This window comes from Lynx canadensis, chromosome B2 (genome assembly GCF_007474595.2).
Source record: "Lynx canadensis isolate LIC74 chromosome B2, mLynCan4.pri.v2, whole genome shotgun sequence".
In the NCBI taxonomy this organism is placed as follows: domain Eukaryota; kingdom Metazoa; phylum Chordata; class Mammalia; order Carnivora; family Felidae; genus Lynx; species Lynx canadensis.
The window spans coordinates 43,574,254-43,592,204 of NC_044307.1; the positions used below are offsets into that span (position 1 = coordinate 43,574,254).

At 38.3% G+C, this 17,951-nt stretch overlaps 1 protein-coding gene across 2 annotated transcripts in view; it reads right to left on the bottom strand.

The window, feature by feature from the left end:
• SUPT3H (SPT3 homolog, SAGA and STAGA complex component) overlaps positions 1-17,415 on the bottom strand; it is a 543,143-nt gene extending 525,728 nt beyond the window's left edge. The window contains exons 1-2 of one of the 2 annotated variants that reach the window (XM_030315632.3): positions 17,146-17,415; positions 5,273-5,373 (exon numbers count right to left, since the gene is read on the bottom strand). In XM_030315632.3, the coding sequence (XP_030171492.1) occupies positions 5,273-5,373 (101 nt within the window). In that variant the 5' untranslated portion in view covers positions 17,146-17,415. Of the gene's footprint in view, positions 1-5,272; positions 5,374-16,560; positions 16,757-17,145 lie in introns of those variants that run through there. The other variant, XM_032593173.1, reaches the window with a different exon arrangement.
• Between the last annotated feature and the right edge of the window lie 536 nt (positions 17,416-17,951).

Genomic DNA, 17,951 nt, shown 5'->3' on the forward strand with positions numbered 1-17,951 from the left:
AAGGAGCATGTAAGTAATAAGTATACAATTTCAATGAAAAATTATACTTTCTCTTCGTTACTGACATGGCCTTGCTTAAAGCGATTTGGTGGTCAGGTATAGGAAACTGAAATAAAAGCTATGATTATATGAAAATAACATTCCAATATTTCTTATAAAAATTAGACCTCATTACTAATAACACTAATTAATACTAATAATTCAGCTTTGTCATTACTTCATTACAGTACACTACTCACACATAAATTAATAAACATTCATGTGTAAACTAAATTTCATAGATCAGAATCAAAGTTGTATTGACTGAAATGTAGTTTAGCATAATACATCAAAGCACAGACTCTGATGGAGTTACACTCCCAGGCTTAAACACCAGGTTTTGCCACTTATTATAATGGCAATATTTTGCAAGTTACTAACTTTTGTGTCTCCATTTCCTCCTCTAATCAGTGAGAGGGGAGTAACAGTATTCACCTCATGAGGCTGTGTGAAGATTAAATGAAATGGGGGGGTTGGGGGGGGTGGGCCTGGGTGGCCCAGTCGGTTAAGCATCCGATTTTGGCTCAGGTCATGATCTCGCAGTTCGTGAGTTCCAGCTCCGCGCTGGGCTTTGTGCTGACGGCTCAGAGCCTGGAGCCTACTTCAGATCTGTGTCTCCCTCTCTCTCTGTCCCTGCCCTGCTCGCATGCTGTCTCTCTCTCTCAAAAATAAACATTTTAAAAAAAAAATGAAAGAAAGAAACGAAATGGTATATGGAAGCATTCAGGAAGTGCCTGGTACACATTATGCTCTACACAAGCATTCACTATGATCATCAGTATTATTAAAGCATCCCTGAAGGTGTAATAAATGTCATCAGCACTGTTTACCTTTAAGAATTTTTCTCCAATTTCCTAAAAAAACTTAAACACAGTAGGGAAACTCAGTATTTGAAACAACCCTGTGTGAGTTTAATGAACATCTATTACTAATTCCTATGTTTACATATCAGGTCTCCTTAAAGACAGATTAGCGTGAGGATAGAACTGGGAACAGAATTCTCTCACAGCTCAAAACTTATAATGTTAAATAATAGCCAAAAGATACCATTTTACATAGACAACTCTGCCCTAGTCTAATGCAGCAATGAATAAACAGATTTTGCTATATACCCCAAAAATTCCCAGGAAAAGAAGCAAATCTTACTGTACTAGTGCAGTTTGGGACATACTAAGTTTGAGATGCTCACAGAATACTTAAAGGACACTCCAGGGGGCGCCTGGGTGGCGCAGTCGGTTAAGCGTCCGACTTCAGCCAGGTCACGATCTCGCGGTCCGTGAGTTCGAGCCCCGCGTCGGGCTCTGTGCTGACTGCTCAGAGCCTGGAGCCTGTTTCCGATTCTGTGTCTCCCTCTCTCTCTGCCCCTCCCCCGTTCATGCTCTGTCTCTCTCTGTCCCAAAAATAAATAAACGTTGAAAAAAAAAAATTTAAAAAAAAAAAAAAAAAGGACACTCCAGGAAGCAGTCAGAAGCACAGACTTCAGGAAGCTTACCCTCAGAAGGTCATCACTCCCTCCCTTGTACTACCATGAAATTCATTGCTCACATCCTATCACATGACAGTCACGTGTCTCCACAACCCTTCTCTATTGCTGCACTATTCTGAAGGCATTTAGGTACCACCAGATAGGAGGCCAATAAATGTTGGTTTTTAAAAATGCAACACTTGCACAATTGTACAGTTAAGAGAGTGAATTTTATTGTATATAAAAAAACACTCCTGAATAAAAAAATTTCTTTTCAATCTGTGAACTTTAAATATGAATGAAACTTTCATTTGGAAGAATTCTTATAAAATGTAAGTAACGTGTAAACACAAAACCATTATTTTTTTTAATTTAGTTGCATGAGAATCACTAAATGCTACCAAGCAGTGAAACCTCGCATCATCACCAGGTCAAAAACCTGACAAAGTACAATATAACAAGGCAAGAAATATATAAATGAGTAAAATAAAGAAGAAAATATCCAATGAAGACTCCTTGAAGTGCTCTTAATCAAAATTCTTAAGAAGTTTGTTAAAATACCTGCAATGTGGATTGAAAAGATTTCACTTTGTAATTTACAGGCTACTTGAGTTCAGTAACTTAAAAATGAAAAGCCTCTTGGGCCCTCCCAGCACACATTACTCAAAGAGCTGTGATAAGAAACATACAGCAAATGTGCTGAGTTATATGCACTCGGTAAGGGAAAGCTGCTTGTCATCCCCAACCCACCAACTCTTTGATGGCTCGTCCTTTAGTTTAAAATCTGTAGAACACTTCCTAAAGAATACTTCACTGGTAGAATTTACAACACAAACTTAAAATATGGTCAATTCTCTCAAGGCGCTAACAGTACAGACCAGCTGCCAGTTCTATATTTGATCAGGACAATGTCATTTGTATTTCACCATTAGACACCTTTCACAGTGCAACTATCCCCTGGAAATGATACCACAATACTGTTGCTTATTTAGAGGGCAGGGAGCCAAGAGAAAAACAGCTCATTAGCGGTGAAATGACAGCAGAAGATTAAAAAACAGCAATACAGGGGCACCTGGGTGGCTCAGTCAGTTAAGCGTCTGACTTTGGCTCAGGACATGATCTCACTGTCCGTGGGTTCAAGCCCCGTGTCAGGCTCTGTGCTAACAGCCTAGAGCCTGGGGCCTGCTTCAGATTCTGTCTCCCACTCTCCCTGCACCTCCCCTGCTCACTCACTCCCTCTCACAAAAACAAATAAACATTTTTAAAAAATAAATAAAAACAGCAATACAATACAAACAGGCTGAACAGAACTGGCGGGGGTTGGGGGGACACAAGAGGGTAAGGATTCACAGAATGAAATTCCTATAACACAAAATAAACATGAATACTTAGGGCTGCACTTCACATGTGAAATAAGCAACAATAAATGTATACTTATTCTTATATAATCAAAAGCCTAAAAACCTTACACCAATAAAAAACATCGGTAAATTTGAAAAGTTTCCCCCAATTTGGGCCCTTTTTTTGTGTTCTATGAAGCAATTCATAAGGGGAAAAAAATAACTTCAGACTATAAATGATGAATGTAACTATTAGGAATGGTCTCTCTGAGAGGTCTGAAATAGAAGGAAAATGTACATTTCTTCCAAAGCTGTAGCCAACAATAACTTTTGCATTCTGAATCCAGCTTAAGCACATTAGTTGAGAAGATGTTTGCAAAAGTATTTAATAAGAAAGTGCTGAATTTAGCTTTTATTTTTTTCTGTTTTCTTAAGTGGCCTGCAGTCTATCAAATGCACTAAGAAGAACCTCTCCTAAGTATAAATGACAAAAGGAAATACAGCTTTCTTACAGAGAGCTGTTTCTATAGACCAGGTAAACCTTTTCTGTAAAGGGCCATACAGTAAATATTTTCAGCTTTACAGGCCACATGGTCTCTGTCACAAATACTCTGTCATATAGCATGAAAGCAGTGACAGATAGCAAATGAGTATGGATGTGGTCCAATAAAATCTTCTTTTCAAAAGCAGGCAGCCAGTCCATGGGCCCATGACCATAGTGTGCTGACCTATGCTACAGAGCTTATTTTTTATTTACAACAAATATATTGTTTTAATAAATACCGCCAACTTTAAAATATGATGTCTGGGAATTGCTTTAAAATACTGTACGAAAGAAAAGTAGACAGTAGGGAGAAAGGTTAAGTAGGACTAGCAAAACACAATTATTGTTAAAATTGGATGATGGATGCATGGAGTTCATTATCCTACTCTCTTATGAGTTTGAAATTAAAAAGCTTTTAAAAACACAAAGTAAATCAATGAACCAGCTCTACAAGAAAATGAATTTCTTCACTTTACTGTAAACCTTCTAAAGCACATTTGATATTCTGAAACATAATTAACAGAATGCAATATAAAATATTCTTAATGTAAATCTACAAAACTAAAATGAAAATGCTTATCACATAAAAATTATACCAGCATAAAACCCTTAACATTTTCCATAATTTGAAACCCAGGTTCACCTCATGTAACTCTTAAATTAATATACTAAGTTTATTCTCATCTTATTTAACAAAATATGTTATCAATTTCTGGTTTAAGAATATAATTATTTTCATAGGGGATATGCTATTTATGTTAACATGTAATAGGTATACTATTTTGCAAGTAAATTACTAATTTTTTATTCCTCAGTTTTAAACTCTGGGCAATAAATATTAACGGATTAAAACCCACATAAACAAATGCTGCTTAAGGTCTTCAACAACTAAGAGTGTAAAAGGAACCTCACACCAAAAGGTTTGAGAACCTACGACCTAAACGTTCTCAGTGCTGTCTAAAGTTATGTTTATCGAGCATATGAACAGCCTACGTATCTGAACAATAATCATCACACAATAGCGTTAACTCTCTATGAAGGCTACCAATATACACCCACAAGAGGAAGATACTTAAACCTTCCACAGAAACTTTCTTTTCAAATTGCCCAGTATGTCACAAATAATGTATCTACAGGAAAAGAAGAGTTCTAATGTGTTGTCCCACTTATGCGAGTAATTGTCTCCTGAACTAAGAATAAACTAAAATGAATATATGGCAGCAGACATTTCTAATAAATATGCTACCTCCCCTCAAATCAAGATTTGCCATTTCACTCAATGCAAGAAACAAGAAATTAAGCTAAAAAGAGTCTTAAGGAAAGAATGATTTCCACATTAAGGAAAGAATGTGCAATTTCTCAAAAAGAACACACGTGTTTTTTAGATGTTCTATGTTTTTTCTCAACATTCAGCAATACAGTGATTTCAAATATTATCAAAACTAAAAAGTAATTTAAATTAGGCTCATGGAATTATTATGATACTTCAGAAAAACAGAGAACCTCTCTGTGAAAACATTTCGACTATCCAAGAATATAATCAACCTCAAAGTCCTCTAAATCTAAAACTAAAATAGTAATAAACAATCCATAACACAGATTTGAGCAGAGAATCATAACGAGAGCAAACAGACTTATGTGACTGTTCATTCTTTTATAAAGATGAACCAGTACTTATTTTTCAAATACAGCACTACTGGAGCATTATTAACCTATTTTGCCCCTTCTACATACGGCTATTTAAACTATGAAGAGACTATTCCATTTTTACTTCGTTAAGTACACATTTCAAAGTTAAGTTTTAGAAATTTTGTTATTTCTGTTGTCTTTTATCAAATGAATAAACTTGAAATAGTAAGAAGTGTGATGCAGAGACATACTCACATCATACTCTGTAATTCTGCTGCAAAGCTTACCGACTTCCCCGCACTTCTTCCACTACTTGAAGTGGCAGTAGACATTGGGCTGGCTGCAGTATTATTCATCTAAATAAAAAAGAAATAAGGCTTACAAAATGTATTTAACTATAAACAAATGCATGGAGAGTGGAAGCAATTATAAATTACTTCGAAAGTATAGAAAATTTTAAATTTCTAATGTTTACATAAATCTGATTTGTTCCTATTAATATTCTTTATTAAATGAAATAGCAAAAAGGAAAAACTGCTTAGTCGAATATGATATCAAAAATTACCGACTTAAGTGATAAACGTTTTAGTACAAATTTTACAATAAATAATGGAAGAAAAAGAGTCATTAAAATAACAGAACTCCATGGTTTCCAAATACGTTCCAGGGAGCCCTAAGGTTCACTGGCAATATTTCAGGGAGCTCCCAAGGGGTCTCTAAGCACACCCTCCCAGTTCCATCCAGAACAACAGAACAACTCTGATTTTTCTATTCATGTACTCGGGTTCCAAGTGAGCGTTAATACAAAGAACTGCACAGCTGCAAAACACAAAATTAGAAAACCAATGCATAACCTAACCCCCATTTGAACCAAACCCTAAAATATAAATAATAAAAATAAAGTCAATCAGCACATCAGAAGTAAGTAGTGTGATATTTTATCTTATGGTTAACTAACTCATCAATTTAAAATGTGACTTTTCCCCCAATAAAATTAAGCCGATGCATAATAGGAAAAGTAGATGCCAAACCTAATATATGCTGTTTTATTTAATGCATGTGGCAGTCCTATAAACAAGAATTAGTGAAAATAATATCACAATAAAAGTAGATAAAAGCCTCAACTATTACTCGGTAAGTGCTCAATAAATGTTAGCTATTATTTTGTATGTCCATATAAACGTTGCAATATAATTTCCTTACAATAAAAATAATTTGCAGATTTGAACATATGATAAAAGAAAGTAGTACTGGGGCACCCGGGTGGCTCAGTTGGTTTGGTGTCTGAATCTTGATTTTGGGTTCATGTCATGATCTCATGGTTCATGGGACCAAGGCCCACACCAGGCTCTGTGCCGGCAGCTCCAAGCCTGCTTGGGATTCTGTGCCTCTCTCTCTGCCTCGCCCCCTTGCATGCATGCACGCGCGCATGCAAAATAAATAAACTTTACAAAAGAAAAGAAGAAGCTTTTGAGAAGTCAACAGGACAGAGGACTAAGATAAACAGCAGGCTAGCTGGTTAGCTAGATCTGAGTGTCACAATATCCTTCTGTGGCAAAGCCAACTATCTGCCAACAGAAGTCATGGTCTAGTTAGAGGGCCCTTAGGGCCAGGCCAAATGCAAGAGCAAAGAAAAACAAGGGAAAAAGTTTCACTCAAACTGAGCCTGAAAACCAAAATTCCAAAGCACATAAAAAAGCTGATGCTATTAAAGACCATAAACTTGTGTTAAGCCTGATTTCTTTTCCACAAAGATTTTTAAAGTCCTTTTTTCTACAAAAATATAGGATAAGAAGCATCACGATTAGAACTCAGGTTTTAAAAAAAAAAACAAAAAACAATTCACATCACCAAATCCAAGATTGGGGGAAAATAGACAGGAACCCAACTACTTCTAGGAACGGTCCTACAGAATCAGAGCAGTGATTTAAAACAAAAAAAAAAAAAAAAAGAAAAAAAAAAAAAAAGAACAAGGAACCTGGCTCTCCCAAGAACCTCAGAAAATGTTTCCCTCACCCAAGAGAATGCTGGCAAAGATATGCTATCATGGAGAAAATGTTAAACTCAAAGATTGTGTATTAACCCCGGCCTCCAAAAACAGGATTTAAGTTGACTCATGTCAGATTTGAAGACATGTCAGTCTGTGGGATTATCCTGTGGCCAAATGTCCTGTTGACGTTGCTGGAGCAGCCTGCCCCTTTAGTCACCCCACTTTCACTCTCTCTGAAGAGGAGACATTTCAGAAAGTAAATTCCTATTAAAACAGCTTTCTTCAGTTGTCCCCCTACTGCAAATGTTTCACATCAAGAGTATTTATCGGTAAGAGGTAAAAGGTCCCAATCCTAGTTTATTATAACCACGATCATCCTTCCACAGTCAGTTATTTAATTTTTACATCAAGCAGGTGAATAACATTTTTCTGACATGATGAGCTGATAGCTCATTAGAATCTTTAAAATAATTATTTCCCATACCCAAATTTTGTTTGATTTTAGATAATTAACTTTAGACATAACTTCTTTACACATCAAAGTCCTATCATCCCAATGCTTTATTTCCTTTCTCCTAGACATTAAAAAAAAAAAAAAAGTCAGTTAAAAGCAGAAGCACTCAAGTCAATTTTCTCTAATAAATACAGTTAACATGGAACTGAAAACCTACTGTAATCTTCTCAATGGGTTAATGTCCTGCAGTCGTTTTAGCTTTCGATTGAAATGCAGCTGTTTGCCATATTTTACAAAATGAATTCAGATGTGCAGATGGAGATCTAGATTATTTCAACATGCCACAGTTTAAATGTGAACCCGAGGACTAAGTTCATCTCTGATTAATACATATTTAAACCCAATCATTAAGTCAATAGTCGATACCATATCACACCTGTAAAATCTTGTTCCAGAGTAGAAAAACTGACATCTTTTATTTTAAAACAATGGAGCTTGAGGATATACCCTTTTCCTCAGAAAATACCATAATGAAAAAAAATGTTTTAACTGTAGTCAAGTTATACATTACAAATGTGAATTAAACAAAAAAGTAATGAACATGCTACCGGGTTTCTAATTACAGCTCATATTTTTGTTGCTAAATGAGCAAAGAAGAAATACCATGAGACACCTTTGGCTTAAAATACCTCAAAGAGTTGGAAACTTTATCACTAGTTACAGCACACCAAAACAACATAAATATCTGTGTTGTGAAATCCATCAGTCTACCCATGTATTAAAAGTGGAATGTTTTATCATTTCTTCTATTGCATCACTGCTGAGGAAAATTAATTCAGCAGACCTATGTACTGATTCTGAGTATGAACAGTTTCAATTCCAACCATGCATAACCTGAACATCCCACATACATAAATTAGTAGAAAACTGTTACAGTCAGAACATTCTCATTTTCATAGAACTCCAAAGGCAGGAAGCAATTAAGGTTAAGCTACCACTATTATACACTGCATTTTAGTTTTGTTGTTTAAAAACAAAACAAAACAAAAAAACTCAAGCTACATCATGGCATAAATTTCTCTCGCTGTGAAAAATAATTACCAAAATGATCAATCACTGAAAATGTAAAAAATAATTTAATTATACACAATTTTAAAACTTTTATACCTAGTATTTGGGATAACACAGTGGTAATTCCAATATATTTAAATAAGTGGACTTCAGAAGATATAAAGCTCAAGTGTCCATACAATTACCAGGTAAAACATCTCATGAATAATCCAAAGAATATATGATTCATGTGTAACTGTCTGGAAATCAACAATTCTCCTGAAACTGCTGATTGTATTTTCATAACTAAAAATCATTTGTATTCACTTACTACATATTAAATGAGTTCAGAACCTGAGATAAGATGCATCAATCATAGCACTTCTCATACTATAGTGTAACTATTTCCTTGTCATCAAACTGCTAACTGCGTAACGATAGGGACACTGATTTTTCTGTAACTTTGGTGCCTAAAGTACTGCCTAACACCGCTGATGCTCAGTAAATGCTGGGTGAATGAACAAACTACTGAACAGTATAACAAATACAAAGATAAAAAAGACATGTCTCCGCCACTGAGTAGCTTAGAGCCTACTGAAGTTAATCGATCAGATATATTCAGTGGAGTGATGTTGGAGATAAAGCACAAGATACTATGGGACAAAAGTAGGAACTAAGACCTGTCAATTATTATGGGGAAACTGTCCTGAGATTTAACACTCGTAAAAATCTGAAAATAAAGCATATTTAGCCACACTAAAAAAAAAAAAAAAAAAAAAAAAAAAAAGTGAACAGCACATCTAAACTACCCATATGCCAGTGGATTACTGTAAGTGCAGAAGTGAAAAGTACTCTGAAAACCATGAAGCACCATAAAGAGCAATGTATGATAGTAAATACTCTTCCTTCCCATTCATTCAACGAGCAATAATTTTTCTTAAAAACTATTAGAACAGGAATAAGTACTCCCTAACCAAAATCAGTTTGATTCTAATTGGCATAGATAAGAAGATACAAATACTCATAAGCAACACCCAATGATCAAAATGACAAGTTACCAGCTCTAAGCAGAGAATCGCCATCTTAATATAATTACCAAAGACTTCATATTCATAGACAGAAAAACTCTCCTCTGTAATATACTATTCCCCGGTACATTTTCCCCCACCAAACCCGCTTCCCTGTCCAACATCCTGATTCTGTACGAACAACACAACTCTTTAGTTGCCTAAGTTCAAAAACTCCAAGGCATTTTTGATTCACCAGCTCCTCTCCTGCCTACCTCCATGCAATCTGGTCCTGGCATATTTTCTCTTAATAAAGCAATTCTAATTCAATCCCTTCCTTTTCAATCTCGCCTTAATAAATACCTTTACTAGAGTATCTTTTAAACCCATCTCCCACCTTTCTAATTAATTCTGCATACAGCTCCAGAGTACTCATTCTAAATATTGGTTACTCCTTGAAGTGCCTAGGTGGCTTAGTCGGTTAAGCATCCAACTCTTGGTTTCCACTCAGGTCATGATCTCACAGTTCATGGATTCAAGCCCCGCATCGGGCTCTGCCCTGATAGCACGGAGCCTGTTGAGGATTCTCCATCTCTGCCCCTCCTGCTCTCTCTCAAAAAATAAATAAATAAACATAATAAATAAACAAGTAGTGGTTACTCCTCTACTCAAAGCATCCAATAGCTCTCCTTCCCCTGGAGGATAAAATTTGTCCAATATCAGTCCCACAGGACCTCTGCAGCCTCCTTTCCCTACAGCAGTCAAAGCAAATGTCCAGCATCTCCCAAACCATCCCAGGTTCAGAATCGTTAGCCTACAGTTCTTCCTACTTACAGTACCTCTTGTTTCCTCTCCACCTCTCCAAATCCCAGCTGCCTAGAAAAGCCCAACTGAAGCTCAAGGTCTCCAAGACTTCCCAGACTCAACGATCTTCAGGAAGTCTCCTTTCCCTGACATTTAATGTTTTCATTCGCTAATTCTTTTGTTTAACCTTAAATACTTCAGTGCACATTAGTTTATTAATAAACTTCCCCAACTATTGGCAGATGACTGCCCCTCCTCCTTCATAGAGAAATGAAAAGCTCTTACTTACTTCCTCCTCTCTCCTCAACCAAAGCCCCTGTATCTTCTCCTGATTCCCTCCTCTTACAATCTAGGCACTTTCTTCTTTAAAGCTGATGCACGACCTGTGCTTTGGTGTATCCATTCATACCTATTTACTGGACACTTACTGCCAGCCAAACACCATTGTTAAGAGCTAGGGATAGGATAGTGCCTAAGCTAGACAAAAGAAATATCTTATAATGCAGGAGACAAGCATATAAATATAATGTGAAGTCATGACAAAGGCTATGAAAACAAATTAAACAAGCTGTTTTCAACCAGGAGGTGACATTTAATATAAGATCTGAACAAAGCCCGGGATGGAGCTCTGGAGACCTTCCAGGCAAAAAGAACAGCAAAGTACCAAGATCTTGAAGCCAGTGTGGCTCAAGGGAAGGGAACAGAGGGGATATGCAGTAGAAAATATGGCCTGACAGTTAGCAAGTGGCCAGGTGATATAAAGCCCTCTAGGCCATGGAGGTTAAATTTTAGTTGAATATAATGTGAAGCTAATACAGAACTGTGAAAAGGGAAGTGACTTGAAATGTTTTAGGTTTTAAAAAGATAACTGGCTGCCATGACGTTATACTGCAAAGAAGCAAAGGTACAAGTGAGAAGACCAGTCAGAAAGTTATTGAAGTTGTATAGGCAAAAGAGGACGGCGGCCTGAATTAGTGGTACAAGGAGATGGTGAGAAGTGGCCAGCCTTCTGGAATATATTTTGAAGACAGAGCTTATTGCCGATGGATCAGACATGGAGTATGAAAGAAGAGTCAAGGAGGACTCTGAAGTTTACTCCGAAGCTTGGGGCCTGAGCAACTGGTTGGATGGTGTGCCATTTACTGAGATCAGGAAAACTGAAAAAGGAAAAACAAAGAAACCAGGAGTTCAGTTTATGCCATATTAAGTCTGAGACAACTATCAGACATTCAAGGGGAGATGAAATCCTGCAGAAGTTGTGTGACAGATGTTGTAAGACAGAAAACTGATATAATTCATGGTCACGGGGTTCTGCTAAGGGTAATTACTCAATACTGTAGGTTCTGATAAGAAGGACCAATCATCTCTCAAGTTCAGCTTCTCCATCCGTGAAGAATAATTTCTGCCGGTCTCAGAGGAGTGTTATAAAGAAGACAGTAGCTACCACATAACGGGTATTCAAAAAATCTATTTGAATTGAAAAGAATATCAAAACATCTGTGAACCACGAAAATTCCTGATAGGCAGATATAAACTGTCCATTTACATATCCTAGTTGGCTACATGAGCAGTTACTTTTTTTTAGGAGCACAGTCAGACTGCTCAGAGACCTGTGAAGCTGTATTATTATGTTTTTCTTCTTTAGTTTCGTATTAATGCAGGTTTCTATTTCAAGTGCTTTCACATCCAGTACTCTCTTGGGGAAATACTGAGTTTCAAAAAAAAAAAATCTTTATTCTTTGGAAATACGGTTCTTAAAGTGCACTGCCAATGTGCCCATCAGATCATCCTAAAATACCTAACACTCAACCCCTGACAAAACGGCAAGCTTACGTTTCCCATATTAAAACACTGTTGTTTTTACATAAAGTATCATATACTTGAGTGACTTAATAGTTAACTTTTCAGATAAGGGCAAAAATTTTTAGTCAACTACACTGTCAATAGTAAGTGTAATTGACAAGAATGTCAAGAAAGGTCTCTCTTAAACATCAGGATTCTCTCCCACTCTAGATTCACGCTCTAGAAATATTTAACCTTATGAGGAGTCTATTTTAAATACAAACAAGTCAATAAACTATCTGATGTGGTTAAAAACACAGTTCATGTGACTAAAAAGAAAAGGGAATTAGAGATTTACTGTAGGCATGTAAAAAAAAAACTGATGAATTTGTATACACATTTCAGAGTTTATAAAGGGTCTTTCACCTGTACTACCTAACATTTTTTCACAATTACCCTCGAAGGCAAGTATCATCCCCACTACCAATGAGGAAGCCAAGAGTAAAAACTGGGGAAACGTCACAAATCTAACAAAAATCAGGCTTTGATCCAGAGTAGCTGACGGACAGACAACCAGAAATATTCCATCCATGCCCATACATTTTTTAACAAAAATTCATTAACCTTCTCCAATTCTAGTGCCTTAGGTTTTTTTCATTTGTAAACGACGCCTATCTCCTTTAACACGCTAAACTAATGTGAGATTACTGAAAAGTTGTACACATAGTAAGTAGTCGGGGGACTTGTCATTAAGTTGTCTTAGAGACTTGCTAACTTTAAAAGTTCAAGAATTCTGTGCTTAAAAGTCAATCTTAGGCAGGTGGATAAACAATTAGACAAAACTACAACTACACCAGTTGGCGGGAGGGGGACCAAAGACATCTGAGGTTCAGAACTACAGTTTGAAAAAAACTAATTTCATCCAAATCCCTCATTTTTCAGGTGAGGAAACTGAAGTCCAGAGGGGTTTCTTGAACTGCCCAAGGACACATCACTATTTAGTGATACAGCTGGGACTAAAACTGAGTTCCCCTGACTCCCGTCCAGAGTTCTTTCTACTATCCCACAAGGAACATACAAATAAAAGTTGATCCTAATTAACTCACAAGACCTCCACAATGTGTTTGTCATAGTGAACTTTGTTGTGAAATATCTGCCTATGCCGACTCACAGTTTCGCAGTAAACGGCTAAACTGTGTCATTTATATTCATATAATATTTTGCATTTATAAAGTGCACTCACATAAATTATCCCAATGTATGCCCTAGGAATTCAATGAACACACTATTTTTTTCTCAGCAACTACTACATACCATATGCCAGGCAGCATGCCATCTTCATACTCATTACCTTATTCAGCCTTCAATATCCATTCACTATCAGCCAGATACTATCAGAGGCAGTAATACAATGCAAAAAAAACCAACAGACCCATTCCAGAAAGTGAGCACCTCATCAGTATCACCTAGTAAGGGGGAATGACATGTCTGGATAAATAAATGAGATACAGCATTTAGCACAGGAGATGGAACACATCAAATGCCCATGAAAATGGTGGACCTCCCTTAGCAGTAGTATGCAGTTGTTTAGTGTAGAAAATATATTGCAACCAGATCAGTAAAGCGCCATTACCAAGAGTTATAGTATTGTTAAAGAGAGCAACCTCGGGTAGAGCCTATTATACTCCATGCTGTTTTACAAATAAAATTTACAACAACTTTTGCAGATTTAAGATTAGTCTTTACTAGAGGTAGTAGGTGGAAAAGTTGAGACAAAACCAATTAAAATAAAATGTCTTTGTAAAGTAAAACAATCTACGTAGTTCTCCTCTATGGTATTCAACAATCCTGTGGGAAGGCTGGAATGAGGTGAAATACAAATTCCATTTTACAGATGAGGAAATTGAGGCTCAGAGAAGTTAAACACCTTCACTGGAGTCACAAAGAAAGAATATGGTAGAAAAGGGAGAAACCTAGGTTTGCAGAATTAGTCTCAAGTACTCTTTGCACCTATCCACAATGCATCCCAGAACATCAACATCTCTTCCAGATATTTTATTCAATAAACTTAAGGCTAAAACAGCTAATATTTATTGGGCACTGACTTATATGCTTTGCTGTACCCAACACTGCACCCAACACATCACATGGATTATCTCATTTAATCCTCAGCAGAGTGAGAACTCAAACCAAGTGTGTTTGACTCTCAATAAAATATTTTACCTACCACAGTATAAGTTAAATTAACACAATAAGGCATTTGGCTACATTATTTTTCTTTATTATAGAACAACAAGCAAAATCCTTCCTGGACATCCTAAATAATAACAGACAGATTTCTGACTGACTTCACTATTCAACTTAACCATAAAATAAAATGGGTATTATTTTCAACAAGATTACTCAATCTTCTGATTTGACTGACTTAGCCTAAGTTTCTTTGCAGCTTCCTACACCAAAAGATCATTTATGTAGGGAAAAGCAAAAACACGAAAAGATCACTTATGTAGAGAAAAGCAAAAATCAAACTGTCCAAGATTTCCATCCAGTATAGGGAGAAAAGCAAAAATGTTTACCTACCAGTAGTTTAAATGAACAGGTCACTTGCTGGCCTTATTCCAGATATCTCATCTATTATTTAAGCGCACAACCAATAATTCTCTCAATACTTTAGTACATTTGTGAGATTGCAATATAATTAATCCCCCTAAAAATTACATATTACAAACTTCAACAAGTAATAAGACTAAAAGTAGGGTGGCCGTATTATTATGTGATACCAACTGGGACATTTTTTATATGAAAGGGGCTCTATTAGGATAAAGAGGCTCTAAACAATGACTGTCCCAGAAAAGTTGGAGTTTACAATCACCCTATATAAGAGCAACCCATTTTGATTTGTATGTTATGGGCTATTCAAATGCGTATTTCACGGGCTTTAAGTTTTTGGCCTAGATCTAACGATTATCTTCAGCCTTGAGATCAAGGGCACTAGGCCAGAGTTAAGGGTGCTACCTAAAATAAAGTTTTTTTTTTTTAAGTTTTATTCTCACACTAATGTGCTTAAAAAAGAAAAAAAAACCTACATATCTCAAAGAAAGGAATCTCATCAATATCACCAAATTTCAGGCTTATCTCTTCAAAAGTTTTGAATATTGATAACCACAAAACTATTTCTAAAATGGCCCAATGCTCAAAGGTTATTAGTATAAATTATCAACTTGCTGTATTATACAAAAAGTTACGAAACAAAACAACAAAACAAAAAAAAAAAGCACTATCTTTCAAATGGAAAACAACTTTAGGAATAAAAAAGTAGAAACGTTTTCACTGAAACTTAACCGAAGTGATAAAAGATAGTGGAAGCCCATGGTCACAATACGGTACAATAATGATTAAAGGAAGTGCCAGCTAGTATTGTTATGGCTTTCCAGATGAATCTGGCATGAGCTGTACAACCCAAGGAGTCAAAAGAACAATTTGCTTTAATTTGTCAAGCTGTAAATAAGTACTAACAGACCCATGCTTTGAACTATAGTATTTGAGCAAAAGGCATTATTTGAATATAATTATGATTCCCTAAGGCAATAAATGTTCCAAGAATTGGCTTCGACTTAAAATTCAATCAAATCAAGAAGTGAAACGCGTCTCAAAGTCTAGATTCTAGGCTTAAGCTGCCCAAAAGGCAGTGAACTAGCCACTTTTGGTTATTTATATTTAAATTAATTAAAATATAATTTAAGTTCTTCAGTGCACTAGCCACATTTCAAGTGCTCAAGAGCCACTTGATGCTAGTGGATACCACATTAGTACAGCACAGATTACGGAATATTTCCATCATGGCAGAAAGTTCTACAATATTGGACAGTGCTTCTATGGACCTAGGCTGCTCTAGAACTTTGCTTGAATACTCCCAGAGATTAAGAAACTTGCAATAATGAATTAAGTGCAATGAGGTGCATTCTCTTTTTGCAAAGTACCATCAAAAAAATTGATCCTCATGTTCAGTCAAATCCAGTCTCTTTGAAACGTCCACCAGAAATTCCAAGAGGCCCATCCTCAATTTGGTCGTCAAGTAAATCTGTGCACAGCTAACGCACTTCCGTTTTCAAAGTTCTGACTCCTAACATATACTAAGACCCTGTCTTCTCCTCCTCTATTGATACATACTAATTTCTTTCAAAGTAAACAGTTTAAAGTTTGTATTAACCTCATGGAGTTATGCTAATTCACCCCCGTGCACATTAACAACACATGTTAGTAACACATGTTAGTATCCTCTCTGTCAGATACTTCATTCCACTCTTCCTATGAATCTACTCTTACCAGACCTTCAAGTGTCTTAATTTTTAATTTAGAAAACAGGGTCACAGTCATTTTGAATTTCGTAAAACATGAAAACTAAAATTAATTACCGTTAACATGTAATTTGATCAGTGCCTGATCAGTGTATTACCTCATATAATCGGGGCAATTCTGGGCTAGGCTACTACCACCCTCATTTACAGACCGGAACACCCAGGCAAACGCAGGCTCGATAATTTCCGCAGGGGTCACAGATGTGGGCTCAGCCCACAGAAAACAGAGGCGATCTTTCCCTTTTCCTGGATGTTAGGCTTCTACTAACGCTACTTAACTCTTCTTCCGCCCCGGGCATAAAGCACTTTCCTTCTCTAAGGGTTCCTCCCCGCAAAACACTACCCAGATGAGGCGCGGAAGGTGCTCCTTAACACGCCCCAGCCACGCCAGCTCCAGCTCGCCTGCCCAGCTCCCCTCGCCCCACGCCCACCCGCCGACGGGGAGGAGTCAAGAGCCAGCCACGCTCGGCGGGAGAACCGGGTGCTGAGCCCGGCCGGCGCCTCGCGCTACCGTCCTCCCTTCAGCCCTAGAGTACAAACGCCAATTCCTCCCCCGCGGCCGCCCCGGGGCAGGGGTCAGGACGGGGCCGGGCCCACGGACGCGGGGCTCGCCGCGCGCCGTCCATCCCGGTTCGCAGATCCCTCCCCGCCCGCCCCGCACCGCCCCCCGCACCCCCTACAACCTCCGCTTTAAGAACACTTGTAGGCACGGCTGCGCGTCCCGCGTGGAGAATGTGGGGAGAGATGGTGCGGTTTCGGCGGCGGCGGCCCGGGGCACGCTTGGAAAGGGGCGGGGTGGAGGGCTGAGAGTGTAGAAAGGGAGAAGGTGGCTCGGCTGGGGCAGGGGTGGGGGGGGGGGCACAAGATGGCGTGAGCCCGACTCTCCGTGGGGCGGGGGCTGCGGAGACGGAGGAGGGAGCGCTGCAGACGCCCCTACCACTAGCGGCGCGGGCTCTGGCGCATGCGCGCTCCGCCAGGTGGCCGTGGTCTCCTTTTCCGAGCAAGCAACTTCCGCCACGCTCGCCGGGGGCGGGGCGTAGTGGAGTGTACCGCAGCCACTTTCCCCGCTGCGGGCCACCGTGGTCCGAGCCGCGGACCTCAAAGCGGTGCCTGCTGGGAGGGTAGTGGAGTCGCGCTGAGACCCGAAAGGTGTTCAAGGGCCAGGCCGTTCTTTAAGAGTCGAACCGAGAGGGCTAGGATTTTCGAGGGCTTGGTTGACCGATACTGGAAATTTGTTTTCAACTTTAGAGCAGAGATTGGCCCGTGTAAGGTTCTGTCCAGGAATTGGGGTGAACCAGGATCTTAAGCGGATTGTGCTTTTAAAATGGGGAGGAGAAACGGAGAGATCAAAAAGGCCTGCTCCCCCAAGGGGCCGCAGTGCCGGGGTGTGGATATGGAACCCTTTCTGGACAGTGGGACACCAGCTCTTCGGCAGGCTCATGCACACCACAGTCTTAGGAGAGGCGGTGGGAGATGATGGTCCGCAATG